The 18,893-nt window shown below is 45.7% G+C and overlaps 1 protein-coding gene across 3 annotated transcripts in view; it reads left to right on the plus strand.

The window, feature by feature from the left end:
* The first annotated feature begins 305 nt into the window (after positions 1–305).
* Positions 306–18,893, plus strand: part of jarid2b (jumonji and AT-rich interaction domain containing 2b) — a 69,830-nt gene continuing 51,242 nt past the window's right edge. For all 3 annotated transcript variants that reach the window (XM_061759685.1, XM_061759686.1, XM_061759687.1), the window contains exon 1: positions 306–901. In XM_061759685.1, the coding sequence (XP_061615669.1) occupies positions 857–901 (45 nt within the window). In that variant the 5' untranslated portion in view covers positions 306–856. The remainder of the gene's footprint in view (positions 902–18,893) is intronic.

Consider the following 18,893-nt stretch of genomic DNA (forward strand, 5'->3'; position numbering starts at 1 on the left):
TTTCCGAGGTATATTGAACGCACCACCATAATTCTAACTTTGAGGGGCGTTCAATTGTCCTCCGAATCCTCCGATTTCCAGGATCCCTTGACCCAAAATCTCCATTTCTCGTTATCGGCGTTAAAATCACATTTAGAGCGAGACGTGTGGTAAATCTGAAGCGCAAAACCCACCCGTGGACAGATAAAGAGTTACATCGGGGGGCTATTTCGCTGCGTGGGGCCGCCTCGGAGGGATTTTGAAGTTGCCGCTGCTCCCCGCGCGTCGTGATAGGCTGACGCCGGGGAAGAAAGGAGCTGCTCGGACGCGACTCGGCAGTGCCGCCGGAGAAGCTCTCGCGACGACCGCAGCAGCGAAGCTCCGGCGAGAGAGGACAGAAGGAGCGTTCTTTTTTTTTTTTTTATATATATATATGATATATACACACACACACACACGTATATTATTCATGTTTTGTAATTAACCTTATTTATTGTCTCCCGGCGGGATTTAAACACGCAACTCGGCGGTGGCGGACGATGGTGAAAGAGGACCCGGGATCCGAGCCTGAGCAGCCCAACGGAACTTATTGTTATGTTGCGATTGTTTGGGCTATGTTACCCCCGAGTGAGTTCGCCTTTGGTCCGTCGTCGGCGCTCCATCGGGAACATTCTGCCGGTTTTTAACCCACTTTGAAGGATAAACGCCGAAGGAAGGAAGGATTGTGCTTTTTTTTTTTCTTCTCTCCTCTTCTTCGGGGATTTAAATTTGCTGGTGCTCCTCAGGGGGGGGGGGGGGAGAGAGAGACATTCATGTGGCCATTCTCTCGTTTCTAGTTTTCCTCTTGGGGGTGGGGGGGGGGGGGAGAAAGTGCATAATGAGCAAAGAACGACCCAAAAGGAATATTATTCAGAAGAAATACGTAAGTACAACTTCAAGTTTCTCACTTAAATGCTTAAAACTTCCATCTGGAAGAAAGGAGGAGTGGGGGTGAAGCTCCCAGCAGGCGGATTGTGCCGTTTAAAACCCCTCATTTTACTCCATTTTTGCGTCCAAATCAAGCATTTCCTCAATGTTCGGTCGCCTTTGGGAGCTTTTTTGGGACACCTTTGCTCGTTTCGCGACCTCGCCCGGCCACATTGTGTTCACTCAGTGATAAGTGTGTTAAATTGACACAACGTGGCTTTAATTTGTAGGTAAAATGCCTTTTTGTTGGATCGCTTTTTTCTCTTTTTTTTGTTTCCTTTTTTTTTTTAGTGGAGGGGGCGACCAGTCGTCGGCATCGGCGGCCATGGATCACCCCCCCCCACGCTCGGTCTCTTCGCGTTATCTGACTTTTGTGGAGGGTGAAAATGTTGCTGATAACAACACCGGCGGAGGGGTGTTCAATTTAATTCCACGCGAGCGTGCTGTCGTCTGTGGTCCCTTTAACAAGCCCCCTTCCTCGTCAAAGTGAGCGAGCGGGGGGAAGGGGGTCACGCAAAATCAGCATTTTTCTCTGCCTTTACCCCGTACTTCAAAGTGTGTTCCGTGGGAGGTGGCTATCCCACTTTGGTAGCCTCTTTTCCGTAGAGGGGGGGGCGAATTGAATCCGGCAGGTACTGGCGTGACCTTCCGCTAGCTAGCTAGCTAACATCGAAGCCCGTTAGCCTGCTAGCGTTCTCTTTTTCCTTTCTTAAAATGACAACAAAATGTTGCGTTTTTAAAGTCAATTGTGCTTTTTAGGGTGGTGACCCACTCGTTAAAACGAGTCGCATTGCAGGGGGTCGGAAAGGGGTTGGGGGTAGGGGGGGGGGGGGGTGTGGTGGGGGCGGGGGGGGGGTGTTCACGTACGTGACGAAAAGCGACCATTTTCTGTTTGCACGTAACGCCGCCGGCGATAGTGCTGTGGGTTATTTCGCTCAGCTGGATTTAAATGGCAAGAGTTGCGGAAATAATGTAGTGTCTCGACTCGTCGAGGAGCGTTCAAGTTGCAGTGTTTTTCGCCGTGTTCCACGTCTCGTTTGGCCATTTAAAGTTTGCTGCGCACACGCACGCGTTGTTGATAGTGGTGCGTTCAAGTGCACGCTCGTGTTCAACAACAAAGCTGTTCAAATAGCGTCTTCGTCAGCATAAAGGGACAAAAACATGATTTTAGAGGTACATTTAGTCGTCGTCTTCAATTAAGTGAACCATATTAGTTCAGATGAATGGGCTTTGATGAAATATGTTATTTATTTAGCCACTTTTCACACAGATTTATGAACAATTACAACAAGAAGCGAGCTGGATTTTTCCTCACAGAACTCTGAATACAGAGCATCATTAACCTCTTTCACACAGAGATCCTGTGAAATTGCCATAACAGAAGAGCTAGTGTTTATCTCCCTTTACTATTTATACAGAACCCAGCGAATAAATGTGACTTCACAGAGAAAGTTGCATCACAGCCATAACAGCAGCTGGCTTTGTGTGCCTTTTTTATACACGGAACCCAGTGAAGGAGACATTCAGCAGTCAGATGATTAGTTTCTCCAGTTGTTGGACATTAATTATAAATATGAGCCTTTCAAACAGTGAGCCCGCATAGTTTCCAACTCTGACGACAGCGTTTGCCCCCCATGCCCTGTAAATAACCCGTTCAAGTTTCAAGTCGAAACATGGCAGTGATAGTTAATTGATGCCAATATCTGATGTGAGGAAAAACACTTGGAAAGTGTTGTTAGCCCATTTTACCATTGTGCCACAAAACACAGTTGGGTCCTTTTACACAGAACCCAGTGAAGACTAGTTGTTGTCATTCTTTCTCTTTCATACAGTTGTACCACAAAATTGTTGTAACAGATGGCAAAATGCCATTTGAATTTTACATTGAACCCAGCAAAGGCGGCATATCACGGTAGCTATGTGTGGTTTCACACAGCAACATGGTATCCTACAATCAGGTGTGACTTGTAAAATTCTTGTCGGACAAGCCTCTTCACACAGAGACCAACAAAACTGCCTCATCATAGCCATAAGTGACACTAGCTTGATGTTCCTTTTTGCACAGAACCCAGCAAAGGCGGTATTATCACAATAATTCGATGACGTCAACGTCTTATGACAAGTACAAGACTTGGTGGGACTGCTAGCCTGTTTCACGCAGCGAATCCACAAAATGTGTGCCTTTTTACACAGAGCCCAGTGAAGACCGCATCCCTTAATCTGTCAGTGAAGGTCCTGGTCTGTGGCCATTAGTTGTTTTCACACAGAGATCCCGCAAAATTTCTGCATCGTAGCTCCAATGCAAGTTATCCATGTGTATCTTTTTTAACACAGAACCCTGTGAATGGAATAATTAATTTTGAGTTTTATTTACCCAAACATTTCCAAATAATCCATTTTGATGCTTGCAGTCAAAGCTCGGAAATTTCCGTGTCGACCTGGAAGGGCAAGCCCGGACGCCCCCTCTTTAATACTCCCTCTCCCCATCCAGGTTCTTAGATGGGCCCTACTGACCCCCCCCGACCCACCATCCCCCGGTGCCCTCCCTTAATTAGCGTGAGACAATTATGCACGCTCGGCTTAACCATTTCCCCTCAAACACGAGCCCCCCCTCGCCCCTACGGAACCCTGTAAACACCTTCGCGTCTTTATTGGTAATGAAATCACTGGTTAAGATTAATAAAAGCAAACTAGGCAAAGCCAATACAGTGAAACGTGCGCCACCTCCATTTTGTTCCCCCGTAGGAAGTAATGGTCATTGATTTATTAATAGGTCACACATTTGGGCCCCAGCTTCGTTTTGGTCATTTTTAGTGGCTGTTTCTTGACCATGTGGAAATCAATCATTAAACAGCATTGACTCCCCCCCCCCCCCCCCACGTACTACGATGTACAGTGGACCCCGCATATGGAGGGGTTAATGAACAGCATTTAAAAAAAAAAAAGCTACCAATGTTCAACTCGAGCCATGTGGCGAGTCAGCAGCTTAGTTGTATTTCTTTAGCAAAACGATTTTGCCATAAAAGCTGTTCCTCAGGCTTGTTTTTGTTGTTTTGTAGTTTGAGGCGTCACAAAACTGAAGAAAAAAAAATGGTGCTGAAGTCACCGTTCTGCTTGACACGTTCTTATTCCCACAACAAGCTTGTTTTCTCCACTTTTTGGCCAGAAAGCAATGTTTTTGGCGAAACCAAACCATGTTCGACTGATGATTACCAAAGAACGGAGGGGTAGAAACGAAACCTTTTTTTTTTCCTGGTGAAAGAAGTCTATCCTTTCTTTTGGTAGGTTTTGGTGCTTATATTGTCACAGAACACAATATTGTGCTGATCTTTTGAAAGGTCAGTCGAAATACTCTAAGATGGCTGACAACTCTGCTTTGAAAACAGCTGATAGTCAATGTTCCGAACTCCTGCTTCCACGCCAGTGTAGCATCGGAGTAACGCCGTCACGGCTTCGACCGGCTTTAAAGTGTGATGCTATTTCAACCGAGCCGCTAACGAAAAATGTATGTCTCTTGGAGGGTTAACGAGCAGCGGTGTTGTTGTACGCCACGCGTGGGGGAAAAGAACGGCGAGTTTCGGCCCGTTTTTTATTGTTGTTGAGCTCCTTCCTGTAGGCCTCAGCTGGAGCCTCACACTCCAACTTTGTGCGTGCGTGCGTGCGTGCGTGTGTGTGTGTGTGTGTGTGGGACGAGCACAGCTGCTGCAGGGGCCTTTGCAAATGTAAAGAGGCTGTCAGTGTTTGTTTCATCAGGCGCACCACCGCTGATGATGAGGGCCAAAATGCGCCGAGGAAACAAAAATAGAGCGAGGAGGGCCGGACGGAGTGATGAGTTGCAAAAGGCCCACGAACTCACCCCACACCACCACCACCACACAGGCGCGCACACACACACACACGCACACACACCCCTTCTTTCTCTCTTTATCTCCCCACTTCTCGGGGACGTCCAAAATGAAATGTGGGGCCTCTCAACGTCGGGTAGAGGGTCAGCGGGTTGTTTTCTTTTCCGCTGTGCCCGAGCCTCGCCGCGCTTCATTTAACCTTATGTTTCAATGCAAATGCTCACGTGTGCGCAACATGGCGAGGGGGCTCGCTTTTCAGCAGCAGCATCCCCCCCCCCCCCTACCCTCCTTCCCTCCCTCCCAAAGCCCTCATAACCATGGCGACCGTCACAAGCTAAAAGCGGAGCGCTGCTTTATTGCCTGTTTATTTGACTGGCCCGCACTCGTGTTTATGTTCCACGTGGAGCCGGTGAAAGGCTAAGAGTTGGCGTCTTTTCCGTATGTTTTGCTTGTCTCGCGGAGCAGTTCTGCCGCTGCGTTTTCCTTCCATATATGTACATTAGTGCAAAGTGTGGAGACCGGTCTTTGCAAACATGCATTAATTTTCCACCGGGTGTATTTTTGTGCTGACAGCACCGCATTTGAATGAGAGAAACGTGACCACAATGAGTTAAAAGCATGTATTATACGGCGTCAAGGGGGGGAAAAAATGGTTGCTTTGTTTCGGTGCAAACCTGATAACGCGCAAATCCGTGAAGTCAGTCACTGGCAGCTGTTTTCAAAGTCGTGTTTCATATATTGCAAGTCGTTTTAGCATATTGACAGATCAGAATGTTTTCTTCTGTGACATTATAAGCATGGAAGTTAGAAAAAAAGAGTAGATTCTTCTTTCACCAGAATAGATTTTCAGTTCTTTAGTAATGAGCAGTAGAAAATGCTGGTTTCACCAAAAACTCCAGTTTCTGGCCGAAAGGTTAAGGAAACAAGCTTTTTCTGAGGCAGAACAGTGACTTTGAGGCTAATATTTTTTGCTTTTGCAAAAACAAGACTGAGAAAGCACTTTTGATGGCAAAATAATCGTTTATCATGTGCTTGAACTTTTCTGACTCGTTTTTGCATTTCTCTCCCTCATAATTGTGACAAGCAGAAATTCACCACCTAATCTTTATCTTCTGTGTAAAAACTGTGCTGATTTCAAATCCAAAGCAGCGCAATCCCGCCATCTACGAGGATCTGTCATCTGCAGTGTTTTATAAACCTGCATTTCACATATTTCCATGTACTTGACGAATACTGTATATGCGTCGTTGGCAGTCAACAGTTGGATTCCAGTCGACGAATCTAAACGTCCATGGCAGTGAATTAGTTAATATCTCAGATTATGACCCCAATTCAGCCATAAGCGGGTATCAATAGAAGGCCTCTTTCTCGCAGAAATATCATCAAAATGCAGCATTAAGCTGTCCGGTGTTTTATTTAAAAACACATTTTTTTATTTTTTTATTTTTTTTTACACAAAACCCAGTGACGGCGGCATGCCACAACCAGCAGCGTCTGTCACACACAGATCCTGCCGAGTTGTAGCTGTAAATGCAGCAGCCATCTGTGCCATTTTCCTTTTCATTTTTTTAAACAGAACCCGGCAAAGGTGGCATCCTGCAACCAGATAATGCCTTTAGCCTCTTTCACACTGATATCCCACAAAATTGATGGTTGCCATCCAGAGCTGCCTTTTTAACACAGAAGGTGACATCCCAGATGAGTTACCACTGGTTGCCTCTTTCATAAGAAGATCCTGCCAATCCTGTTTTTTTTCTTTCATTTTTTAAAAATACACAAGACATTGGCATAAGCCACAAAATTGCTGTAACAGAACGCTGCATTTATCCGTCAGGCTGCTTCTATACGAGGTGACTCCATCCCCCGATCGAGGGCCGTTTTAGGGTTATGCCTTGCGTCACACGCACCGCGCGACACTCTTATTATGCAATGCGACCTTCTCTCCTTATCGGCCGTTTGGAACCTTTTAAATCTTTTCCCGACTCGCTCGCACCGGCGCAGGCAAAGGTCTTCAGTTGCACGCCTGTATGGGAGATAAACCAGTTTTGAAGGCAGCTCCAGGAACATATCCAGGCGGCTAAATGTATGTGTGTGTGTCTTTGTTAAAGGGGGTGGTTGTTTTCGTCATAGTCTGTGTCGGTGAGTGCAGTGAAATGGTGGCGTAGGTGTGGAAGGCCAGTTTTTGTGTGTGTGCGTGCGTGTCATGTACGACTTCATTCCAGCGTGTGATTTATACGCTGCTGGTCCCGTGGGTGTGGATGGAGCTTGGGGGCGGGGGGAGCGGGACAGCTGGTCAGGCCCTGAGAAGGCCCCGTGTGTGCGTAGAAATCTGTGCGTCTGTGCCACGACTTTGCCGTTCACCGAGCCAGGTGGAAAGAGTGCGTTGTAGACAGACAATGTTCAAAATTTGGCATCATTTCACACTTTTAAAAAAAGATCTTTAATTTAAAAAAAAAAAAAAAAAAAAGCAGAACTGGTAGACACAACAGCATAACCATGACAAGGTAATGTTAAACATCGTTAGCTAATTTGATATTCAAAGATAAACACAGCCGTGCTTTTAATCACTTTATTGAACAAACTGCAACAAAAGAAGCGCGTAATAATAAGCACATTCAAAGACTAGCTGCAAAGCGACTCAACGTGCAGACTGGCGAACCTGAGCTAACAACAGTCAACTCCAGTGTCGTTTGCTGACTCCCACATCGCTCATGGTGAGTCCGTTGGCGATCTTGGCAGTTTCTTTGCGTGATGAATTAATCTTACTTGAATGTGGTCGTCTCTGTGTAAGTAATTGCTTCATATTAAACCCGACTAAAAGGACGCTGGAGTTTTTAATCCGACTTTAGCTTCTATTGACCTTTACGTCCATCTCCCAGACAAACTGCTAGCTGTCGTGCCGCATCCGTTTAATAAACACCTGCTACCTTTTCACCCTGCCGTCTGATCCTCCGTTATTGTGACAAAGACGTTCCGTGAATTCAGCCTCGGGGGACGAGGCAACAAGAGGGTGTATCGATTCGCCGGCGCTGTCTCTCATAAAAACATCTAGTGTAATGCTAAAGTGCTGACTGTCGCTACTGTATGTTTTGTACAAATGATGCATGGGGCGTGTGCCTTGATTACATCGTTGTAGGTATGATGGAGTCACTTTTTAATTTGGCATCCTTCAGGTGACTTTTTGTAAAGAAAATCCCTTCAACGTCAAGTAAATAGATCAAATTTTAATTACCCGTCATTAAACCCGAACACAAACCCGTCTGTGATCTTTTGTCTTTTGTTTTCACAAATGTCAATGCTACTTTCAACTAGCTAGGTAGCTAACAGACAGTTTCTCAACGCAACTCCCTTTTTTTCCCCTCAGCCCCAGGAATGGTCATTGTGTCCGTCAGTGTGTGTGGATGTTTACCATTAGCGTCACAAAACTGCTAGGATGCAGATTTGGGGATTAGGATTTTTCCATGTATTTGTAACCCGAGTTTTATGCGCGTGTCGTACAATCTGTAGCTCTCTCAATGAATTGTCGATACAGCCGGTTCACACGTTTGACATTTTACTTTTTTCCAGCTTCGGATTCTCCCAATTTCTCAACAGTTAATGCTAATTTTAGGCTGCTGAATTAACGATCAATTGGTTTCCCCACTGGGTAGATAGTTTTGTACGTCGTACTACCACATTATCTCTTTTGAAGTTAATGGGCAGTGCAGTACATTTGTCAAATATGATAACATATTACTTTACCTACCGATGTGTTCTGGTAGGAGCCTAGTGACTGTGAGATCGGCGTGGTTGAGTTTCTTGGTGGCGCTCTGAGTGCCATTATAATACTTATAATAATCGTACTTTTGTTATGGCAGAATGGAATGGGAAGCTGCTTCAATTTGAACCGCGCATTACACCACGCTCATTTAATCTGACCATCTGGGGTTGTTCTTGTTCTCGTAGCCCACCATTTGTCCTTGTTCCCGCGTGCGGCGTTAACCGCAAGAACATGGAATCTTCCCCAAAATGACAATCTGCGATTGTTGAGGGGAAGGAATCCTAATCCAATTAGTTGCCGTTCTTCGAAGGTGGCACGTGGGGAGGAAATTGGATAATTGCTCTTCATTAACACATTTGAAACACGATGTGCAGGTGTGACATAGTATTGTTGAAACTAGACAGTTTCCGGTTTGAATGGATCTGACAGACGCCGGTCGTCAGCGGAAGTCGCTAGCATCGTCGCGTGAGTCACACAAGTGATGCGAAGTGGGAAAATGTTGCTGTGAAAAGGGGCGGGGGTTTCCTGTAGTAAAATTGCCCTCTGTTTCCTTGAATTGTTTTGACATTTTCCTCGCAGGTTTTCTCTGAAGCTAAAGCTGCTAACACACAGACACCAGATTGCTGCACCCTCATGGACAGTCATTTTTCTACCTTTGCGTAAACAAACCTAGCAATGCAGTCACTGAAACATAAATCGTGGTATTTCATATTATTTATACTGTGCAGTCAATTCTGACATTCATTCTTTTATTATCTGCTTATCCAGAGCACAGAGGCGGACGCTGTGACGCAGTCGTTTTTACAATACGGTTACCACGTAAGTAGCGATACATTAATTAGCGCTCCCGACCGGACGACTAAATCAAGCGAAGCCTGTGTGGTGGCAGGTTGAGCAATTTAATTAAGTGAAAGCAGTGCATTGAATTAGAGCGACGGATGCCAGCGATGTGTTGATTTCTTTGTTTACAGCCAGCATTTTCTTTTATACGTGCCGTAAGGTTAGGACATAGGTGTCAAACTCGAGGCCCGGGAGCCAGATGTGGCCCGCCACATCATGTTATGTGTGGCCCGCGAAAGCAAATCATGCTCGTCAACTTCTGTGATTTTTTTTTTTGTTTTTGCTCAAATCTGTACCCAAATTCCAAATTGTCATAATAATAAACAATAATGTTGAGAGATTGCATTTTTCTGTTACCAAACCCTTCTTCTTCAGTAACTTAAACAAACTATTATCCTCGTCTTCTGATTTCAAAACTAGTTATCCCTCCATTTGTTGTGTAATGGTAATATGATTTGGTGATTAACCATTTCACTGTTCTAACGGCCCTCTGAAGGAAATCATAACTACAATGCGGCCCGAGACAAAAATGAGTTTGACACCCCCGGGTTAGGAGATGGGATATTTTGTGCATTTTCGTAGCGATTGTCCTTTTTCATGTATGTAACAATGACGTTTTTGAAGACTGAATGGACCTTCTGAAAATTAGAAGGTTTGGAAAACGACGTCGTCAACACAAAATACTGAAAACAAGACGCGTGTCACAACAACAAGGGCAGCCCACCGTGCTTTCGTCGACGGAGTGTCGTTCCTTAACATCAAATTCCAAACCCATACATATGCCTACGAAGAGTATTCTTAGGACAGGTGCTTAAAAAAAATGCAAAAAACACATTTGAGGATGTTACCGTGTAAATGTAATACCGCAAGTCTCTCTTCCCTGGGCCCCCTTTAGAGACTTGGCACAATACGTCGGGTAGCACAAAGGGGAGGAGTTGGTGAGGTCTGAGGGTTTTATCTTGGCGCTGAGAGGTGACAATCATTCCTTTAATTGCCTCTTCTCCGCATTGTGCCAGGGAATGGACTCCTGAGCTTATGCTGCAAGTCCCTAAGCATTGGAACCCACCCCCTCTCGCCTAAGCCCCTGGCTTTGTTTCACAGCGTTCTCCGGCTACGCTGTAATCTGCAGTCACACCGGCACACACACCGGGGCTTTAAAAGGTTTAAGATTGTCGGACACGGCGGAACACGGAGAAATGTGCTTTCGGGGTAGCGCAACGGGGGCTAAATGAGCGGTAAATGAACGCACTGCACCTGGCGAGCATGCGCTGGATTGAGTTTCTATTGACGAATTAGAGCTAACACTGAGAAACTGCAACAGATGCTGTCGCCGTGCCAAACGCCACAGAAACAAATCGAGGTCTGGAGAACAATGCTCGTTCACGTATCGCTGAATACTGTCCCCAGATACCATCCAAATACAAAGTCGTCTCCACGCTGTGGCTAGATTGTCTGCTTGTAAGTTTTGTAAAATCATCCGTAGAGTTTGCATTTATCATGTAGGACGAGGAGCTACAATTTCAGAATATTCTTTTTTTTTTTTTTTAAATATATATATATATATGGGCTGTGCAACATCCACTGATTAATGCGAAACTGTATGGGCATTATCATAACAGGACGTGCACAGAGTTCTCAAGGAATCACGTAAGCAATGTAACAGGAAGTCAAGACATTTTGTTCCAAAGCTGCCATTTCTGGTGAATTCCAGGGCTCATACTTGGACTAACTCCTACTACGGAATTTGACCAAACGAGCCCCAATTGGGACCAAGTATTTTGGAAAAATGGCTTCCACTAAAGTATGAATGTTTTTGCCATACGCCATGTAATGTGGTCAAAGTATGGCATCAGACTTTGATGACTAGGTCCAGGATTCTCGGAAAGTCCTAAACACCAGTTTCACCGATCAACATGAAATAGGTTGGCCATGTTTCTAATAAACTGGGCCTACCAAAAAGTCTCAAGGATCCATGTAAGAAATTGAACAAGACGTCATTCGTTTTAGTTTGAAGCTGCAGTTTTGAGGCTCGTACTTGAAACTCCTACTCATGATTTGAGCTTTAATCGGAAGCTGGTATCCAGAACCAAGAGGTGATGTCAAATGGCGCGGCTTTATGATACAGAATGTTGGCGAAGCATGGCATTAAGGTTTGTTCAGTTTGAGGATTCGTTATGCAAATGGGGATGCCAGGGCTTGATAAGCTTTTTTGTTTTTCATATGCAAAAATAACTTTGTATTTATTTATTTAGCGTGGCTAGGCGAGGCAAAATGTAATTTTTAATTTTATTTTTTGCGCACAATGTACCAAAAATAGTGTAACTGTACGTCTCATAACAGTTAAATCAGTCAATGACGCAGGTTACATAAACCGAAGCAAAACTCTCATCATAACTACTTGGGTGGTACTTTTGAGTTTTGCGCACGCTAGGTAAGAATCTCATTTGGTTTCCACAACCCAGGAGATAAGAGCTTAATGCTAGGACTCGTTTGGGCGTAGATTCGGGCCCTCCCGTCGTCGCAAGACCCTCACGGCCAGGTCCTGTCTTTCCTGTTCGCTGTCTGCGTTGGCAAGCATTCACCTAACCGGTAATCTTATCTACCCGCTATTGTGCATTCAGCCCCAGACTGACGCTTAACCCTTTCCTGGTGAGTTTTTGACTGGCGGCTCAAATTGTACACTGGATCACTCTGTTGTTGGCCAAAGTTTATCTTTTGACTGCCCCCTCCCTCTGGTACGTCAGACAGAGGATGTGCAAATTTGTGTTCCAGGCGGACAAGCTCTGAAAACACCGTCTTCTCTTAGTTTACGCGCCGGTATTATCCTTCCCTGATTGTTGTTTTCTGAGCTTTTGCGCAACCATTTAGCTCGCCTGCTGCCCATCTGGCGGACTGAAATTTATCCGCTGGGTCTCTGAACTTTGTTTGCGATTCTGAAGCGATGTTTACCAGAGCAGGTTTGATATCTCGAGGGGGTCAAGCTTGCGGTATTAATTAGCAATAAAACGATCGGAAAGTGGAGTGACGTGGCAGATATTTAATTAAAGGTCAAACTGTCAGTTGCTCGCTGTATGCTGGGTTCCCTGTAAATTGACTTTACAGTATACTTGCGATTTTGTCACCTGTCCCTGTTTGCTGAGAGTTTTTAAGTTGACCAGCAAATTTGTCATCTACCAGAGGCGAGAAGTTTCAAAAACCCAAGATTCACTGTACCGTGCCGCAAATGTCGCTGTCATGCTGACGTCTCCACGGCCATAAAATCCAAATGCGGGAAGCTGCAACAGCTGTGTGAACGTGTCTGTGAGTGCTGCCAAAGACTTAAAACAGTCTTTCTGCAAATAATTGAATCCGTGGACCCACGTGCAGGGCATTGTCACCCCCCCCCCCCCAGTGTAATACCCTGAAACTGTACCTCTCTACAAATAAGAACACATCGTGCTTGAAGTACAGGCACTTCCTGGTTCTGTATGTTAGTGCACAACACAACCCTGAATTTTGGCAGCCCCCCTGTGACATTTATTGTGGTTTGGGGTCTGGAGTGAGCGGGTAAGGCAGCAGCCTGGGAATTCCTCGCAGCACCTGCATCTGGCAGCTCGTAAAAGACTTTAAATCAATCGCAGCTGTAAAAAAAAACGATTCTTTGTTCGATTCTTGAAGTGAGCACACTTGAGATTTATCCTGCCTTTTTGTTGAGAGATGTCACCGGAATGGGAATGTGATTTTCAGGCAGATTGCGTTATGGTGCTGCCTGTCACTTGCCGCGTTGTTGATCAATGGCGGATGATTCATCATCTTATGTCTCCCGCCTCCGTTTTGTGCTCTTGTTTTTGTTCACCTAAAATTTCGTCAGGGAAGTACCTCTCACTTTCTTTCCTTCTCACACGCTCACCTGTTTTTTCCGCCCACGCTACGAAGCTCAAACGTTCCGTGACCTCGCTCCGCACTGTAATCTCGCACTGTATTGATCCAACGGAAAAGTGTACTGTACCCGGAAATCACCTGAAACCCCGCTCGCTCCCTTTTGGAGGCTGAAACCTGACACTGCTTTCACTATCAAAACATTTATAGCTTTAGCTTGAAGACATTTAGTGTGGTACCACAGAAACGAATTTTTTCCCCGACTTTTCCACAGTGTCGCTGTTCCGTATGAACGGCACCAAGCTGGATTCGGAGTACAAATCGAGCCGAGAATGTTGCTGCTCCTTCGGAGGTAGTCGCAGAGTCGCTGTACAGGATTTTCTGATTGCGGGATGAAAGTGGACAGAGTTGCTCCTGATGTCACTCACTGGAACAGATCCAGTTTTAGGGCATACTCCCATCTTTTTTTTTTTTTTTTTAATCCATCCATCCATCCATTCATTTTCTTTACCGCTAATCCTCACTCGGGTCGCGGGCTGCTGGAGCCTATCCCAGCTATCTTCGGGCGGGATAGGCTTCGGTACACCCTGAACCGGTCGCCAGCCAATCGCAGGGCACATAGAAACAAACAAAACCATTGGCGCACTCATTCACGCCTACGGGCAGTTTACACATACCGTGCATGTTTTTGGGATGTGGGAGGAAACCGCAGTACCTTTTTTTTTTTTAAATTATTATTATTTTTTTAAATTCTCAGTCAAAATGGCTGTCTTGTAGCTGCCTGTTAACACCTCCATTGCACATGGGGGGTGGGGGGCTCTTTTTTTGGAGGAGGTTGGGTTTGCGGGGGTTGCATCAGGCCCCACCCCCCGAGAGGTTCGGAGCCGGAGCCTCCGTCGACAAACCCTGAGCATTCACTGCAGCGGCGGCATTTGTCGCGTGAGCTCGGCGTTTGGCGAAGAAGTAGGTCAGCAGAGAGACCTCGTTCAACCCGAGCTGAGCGGCTCGTGTGCGCGCGTGTTTGTGCAAGCGTGTGTTTGTGCGCACTCGTGTGTGAATTCCACCTCCACCGAGAACTCGCCTGAACTCTGCCAAATCTACGCGGAATCCCGCTCGGTGTCATGGCGAGTGACAACGTCGGCACTCGACTGACAGCAGGAGGGAGAAGAAGAAGGGGGACTGGGGGCTGGTGAACGATTCCAGAATGGAACGGCACACTTTAGGCGGCCCGGGGGCCACGTGTGAGCGGGAGAAAGAATTCCATTCATTTTGCCGCTGTTGTTAGGGCACGGCCGACATCCTGCGCCAATCCGAGATGGTTTCTCTCCCCGTGCTGCTGTCTGATTGGCGGGCTGACTCAGAATACATTTGGATTGACGGCTAACCTGGGGTTGGGGAAGGGCGGTGATGCCATTTAGTGGAAGCTGTCACTTCCCCCAGATGCGCTGTGGCGAATCCAATTCCGGGATTATACTTTCATGGCTTGACAAACATTTGCGTGCTCATTCCAGATTTTAAGAAATTAGCATTTAATCAATCAAAATCCTCCATTTGGAAAAACATCCCAAAGTGACTCCTCCACGGGGTTACGTCTCTTTGTGTCGTGCGTTTGCGTATCTGCAAGTGACTAATGCGAGGGCCTTGGCAGAGGCTGGAAGGCTAGTTCCCCCCCCCCCCCCCCCTCCTGGGTTTTGTCATGCGTCTGAATGGCTAATGGGAAGTGAAACTGGAGCCGTAATGGCCGCCGAGCCTGCACGTACGCTTAAGAGAGTGTGTGTGCGTTCGTGGAAGTGGAACTAACGCGTGTACAGGTTCAAAGGAGATAAAACAGCGAGGTGTATACGTGTTAATAACACACTGTTAAATTTTAACATGCCTTGCATATGGAGTGCCCCCCCCCCCCCCCCCCCCCGTCCCTTTTTTAACCCTCTGTGCACCTGTGAGCACATCCCCTTTCTCCTTCCCCCTCGAGACCATCCAAATTAATACAAATGAGTGGGCCTTGCCAATACAATAACACAACGCCGCTAGCTCCCAGTTGCGTCGATCAACATCGATCGGGAAATAGCTAAGACTCATTACGAAAATAGTGTATTGTGTCTGAAATGTTCAAATTACAAACTGACGTCACACGAGATCTCGAGTAGTAATCCTGTGCTCGCGTTGATCGTTTTCTTTGGCTTTTACAATGGCGCAAATTCATTATTGGATTCATTTGGCGTTTTGCGAAACCCATTACGTACCTCAAGCAGTAAGACGTCATGCTGGTTGTGCGTTATCAGCGTTCTTATGTTTCATGGTCCGTTTACCTCTTTTTACACTTGTCTGATGATTAAGAATGGATGGAATCAGTCCACGAGGTCCGACAAATCGGATTTATCTTAAGTCACACAAAATGTAAGTGTTGTGCATTGATGTCACACAAGTGCTCAGGGTTTTAATGTGAGTGAATTGTTGAACTTTCTTTTGCTTGTTGGGGCTTTTTCTTTTAGCGTCACTAACTCATTTAAGAAATGATAAGACAAAGTCGTGGAACTTTCGTTAAGCAGACTTAGTAAGAGTCCATACGTGTTGCCTCTCGACATTACGTTTCGACGTTGTTTTTTTTTACTGCAGTTATCGTCTTGTTACGCTTGTATGATGATTATGTTGAAACGTTTAACTTGAGGCACAATGACGACCCAAATCACATAATTTGCATCACATCGTTAACATGAATAACCGTCTAAGTTTTTAATATAAACACCGGTTAACCTCCACATACACGTAAGATATTTTTGCGTTTAAAAAAAAAAAAAAAAAATAAATAAGTAAAATTAGCATTGACGTCATGCAAGACCTCAGGCATTATTTCCGCTCTTTTTCTTTGGCTTTTCGTGGACACTAATCAGATGGGCCGCTGTCATTGATGACATCAATTGAGATGTGAGTATGATGGTAAACATTAAGCTTAGTTCGTTTTTTTTTGGGGGGGGGGGGGGGATAATTATTACAAAAGTGAGAAGAATTTAAGTGGACTCACATTTGAATTAGTGAGACTCCATATGTGCGTCGTCGTCTCATTCTCACCATTTCCTCAAACGGCGCTGTGGCGGGAATCCTCCTTTTTCTGTAACAAGAGATTTGTTAAGATTGCTCGACACGCAGCGAACCGCAAACGTTTTACGCAGACGAGGAGAAAGCACGGCGGCTTTTAAGTGTGTTCCCGTCTCTTCCTGCTGTTTTCCACCCAAAACCTGAAGGACTTTAAAAGGGGTGAAGCCTACGGTCCAGCGACTGCGAATAAGCCTGGAGGATGAACAGGCAGTGAGTTAATTATTCAAGCCAGTGGGGGACTGGGAGGCTGGAGATACCTGGCACTCAAGCGATCCTTCTGCTCGAAAAGCACTGTATGGTCAAGAAAAGCGAAGGTGGCCACACGTCTTGACTGGGCTTAGTCATCATTGAGACACTTTTCGCCCTCGCGTCTGCTTGAAGTAGTGACTTTTTTGTTGTTGCAGTTTTGCAATGACGTACAGTACATGTCATGGAAAGCTCTAGCACGTCATTGAGGATTTTACAAAAAGCACTCCACGGTTTCTGCTGCCAGGAAATGCATCCCATGTAATTTTAGCGTAGGAGAACCAAGAATTTACCCTTGTTTCAGGATTAACCGGAGAATTGACATGAATTGAATTGCCGAGATGGTGTAGCGTCTGAAAAACATGACGCAAGGGTGCAAACCTGCAGACGCCAACAACAGATCTGCAAATAGTGCAGCGTGGCGAGACTACTACAGTGAGTGCACGAGTAATGTATAATTGGCCCCACAGAAATGTGACAACAAACTCGACACAACAAAATTGCCAGCAGGTCCCAATGGAATTGTAAGTTAACTGTTTAAGAAGTTGATGGCAAGAGGGAAGAAGCTGTTGGAATGTCTGCTAGTTTTAGTTGGCATTGTTCGGTAACGCCTACAGGCATGACCAGGTATTATTCCTGAAACTCAATCAGTGGGGATTACGTGCCACAAAAACTGAAACCTAACCCAGGCGAAATATGCTTGTTCTTCGCCTGCCAAGATGTTTCTTTTTACCGGGCAGTTTTTTGCGTGTAGGAGCGTTTGACTTGCTTCAAGTATTTGCTTCCTTTAAAAATTGTAATAAGGTATGATACAGCTTGCTCTTAAGATTTTGTCACTAGTTTAGAAAGTAAATCTTGCCAAATAAAATGTTCCTGTTCTTTTGAGAGATAATGTTGTTTTAATTGAATAATAAAGTCCTGATGGCATTACTTTCATAGTAAATCCAGAAATTCAACATTTAAAAAAAAAAAAAAAAATTAAATCCTCTAATGCTAATGTTAGCTTGGCCTGTTGCTGTGCTTTAGCTTTGTACGTTAGGATATCGTACGCCGCAGTCTTCGCTTTGCTGCAGCGCTCCATTTTCTCCCCCTTAATTTCCTTCCCATAGCTAACGTCCGATTTTTGTCAGCATCCTTTGTTCCGACCGTTGGGTTCAGGCAGTCACAAACATTTGGGTGCGAAAGACTCTTTTAACAGTCCTCTCAGCATTCCAACTCCCATGTTTTCTTCTGCCGCAAGAATCCCCCTCTCATGCGATTAGCATCATCGAGTGGGAACACGACGGGATTGACAGTGTGGGAAAACAATGTTGTATGTGGGAAGGCAAGACAAAAAAGAAACGTCCTCGCTTTCTCCTCATGTGGTTTGTGCGGCTCTTTGGAAGTCGAATGGATCCCTGCTCCCTTCAACCACACAAACCCACCACTTAGGAGTGGGAGAAGAAAGAGGGGAAGGGGCGGGGGTGGGGGTGCACAAAGAGGAAAATATCCCAGCCTGGTGGTGGTCCAGCTGCTCACTGACTGTCGCTTGATAAGATGATGATGGGGCGTTGACGCTAGTGGCGGGACGAGGTAAGAACGAAGCAGGTGTGACGGGAGATGGAGGGCGGGTGAACAGATGTTTGCGTGGAAGGGAGTGCAAGAAGAGGAGCCAGCGAGAAGGAGCCGCAATAACAGATGTTACGGGTGGTAGCGCTCCGGCGGGTCTTCCGGTAGTGTGCAGACACCGACTCTCAGCCTGTCTCCAGTGTGCACGCCATGCTAATTAAAAGGTTTCTGCTAGGCTTGGTTGAGGTTCATGTTCGTGTGAGTTGTAGTTTTGGAGGTGTGGTATGGTGTCGCCTCAAGCAGTGATTCCCAACCGGTGCGATGAGAGAGATCATCAGGTGTCCAAATATCCGGTTACGCTTTAACTCGTTCATTGCCAGCCGTTTTAAAGCATTACGAGTGGTCTGTCAAGACCCACAGAAGATTTTCTGTGACAATATAAGCACGGAACCTACCAAAAGATAAGAGGAGACTCTTTTGTTTCACCAGACAAAAAGTTTGTTTCTAGCTTTTTCCATTCTTGAATAATCAGCAGCAGAACATGGGTTGGTTTCACAAACGTCGCTTTCTGACCGAAAAAGTGGAGGAAACAAGTTTTCATTAGTGCGACCCAGTACTGACGACCCGGTTGGCTCGGATTTCCATTTGACAAATATAAACATCCACAGCAGTGAATTAGTTAGGGGGTCGAAAAATCAACCTGAGGCCGGTAAGCATCGGTAATCAGTGATTTAACTTGGAATGCTAATGTGCTG

The sequence above is a fragment of the Phyllopteryx taeniolatus genome, chromosome 21 (assembly GCF_024500385.1).
Source record: "Phyllopteryx taeniolatus isolate TA_2022b chromosome 21, UOR_Ptae_1.2, whole genome shotgun sequence".
NCBI lineage: Eukaryota > Metazoa > Chordata > Actinopteri > Syngnathiformes > Syngnathidae > Phyllopteryx > Phyllopteryx taeniolatus.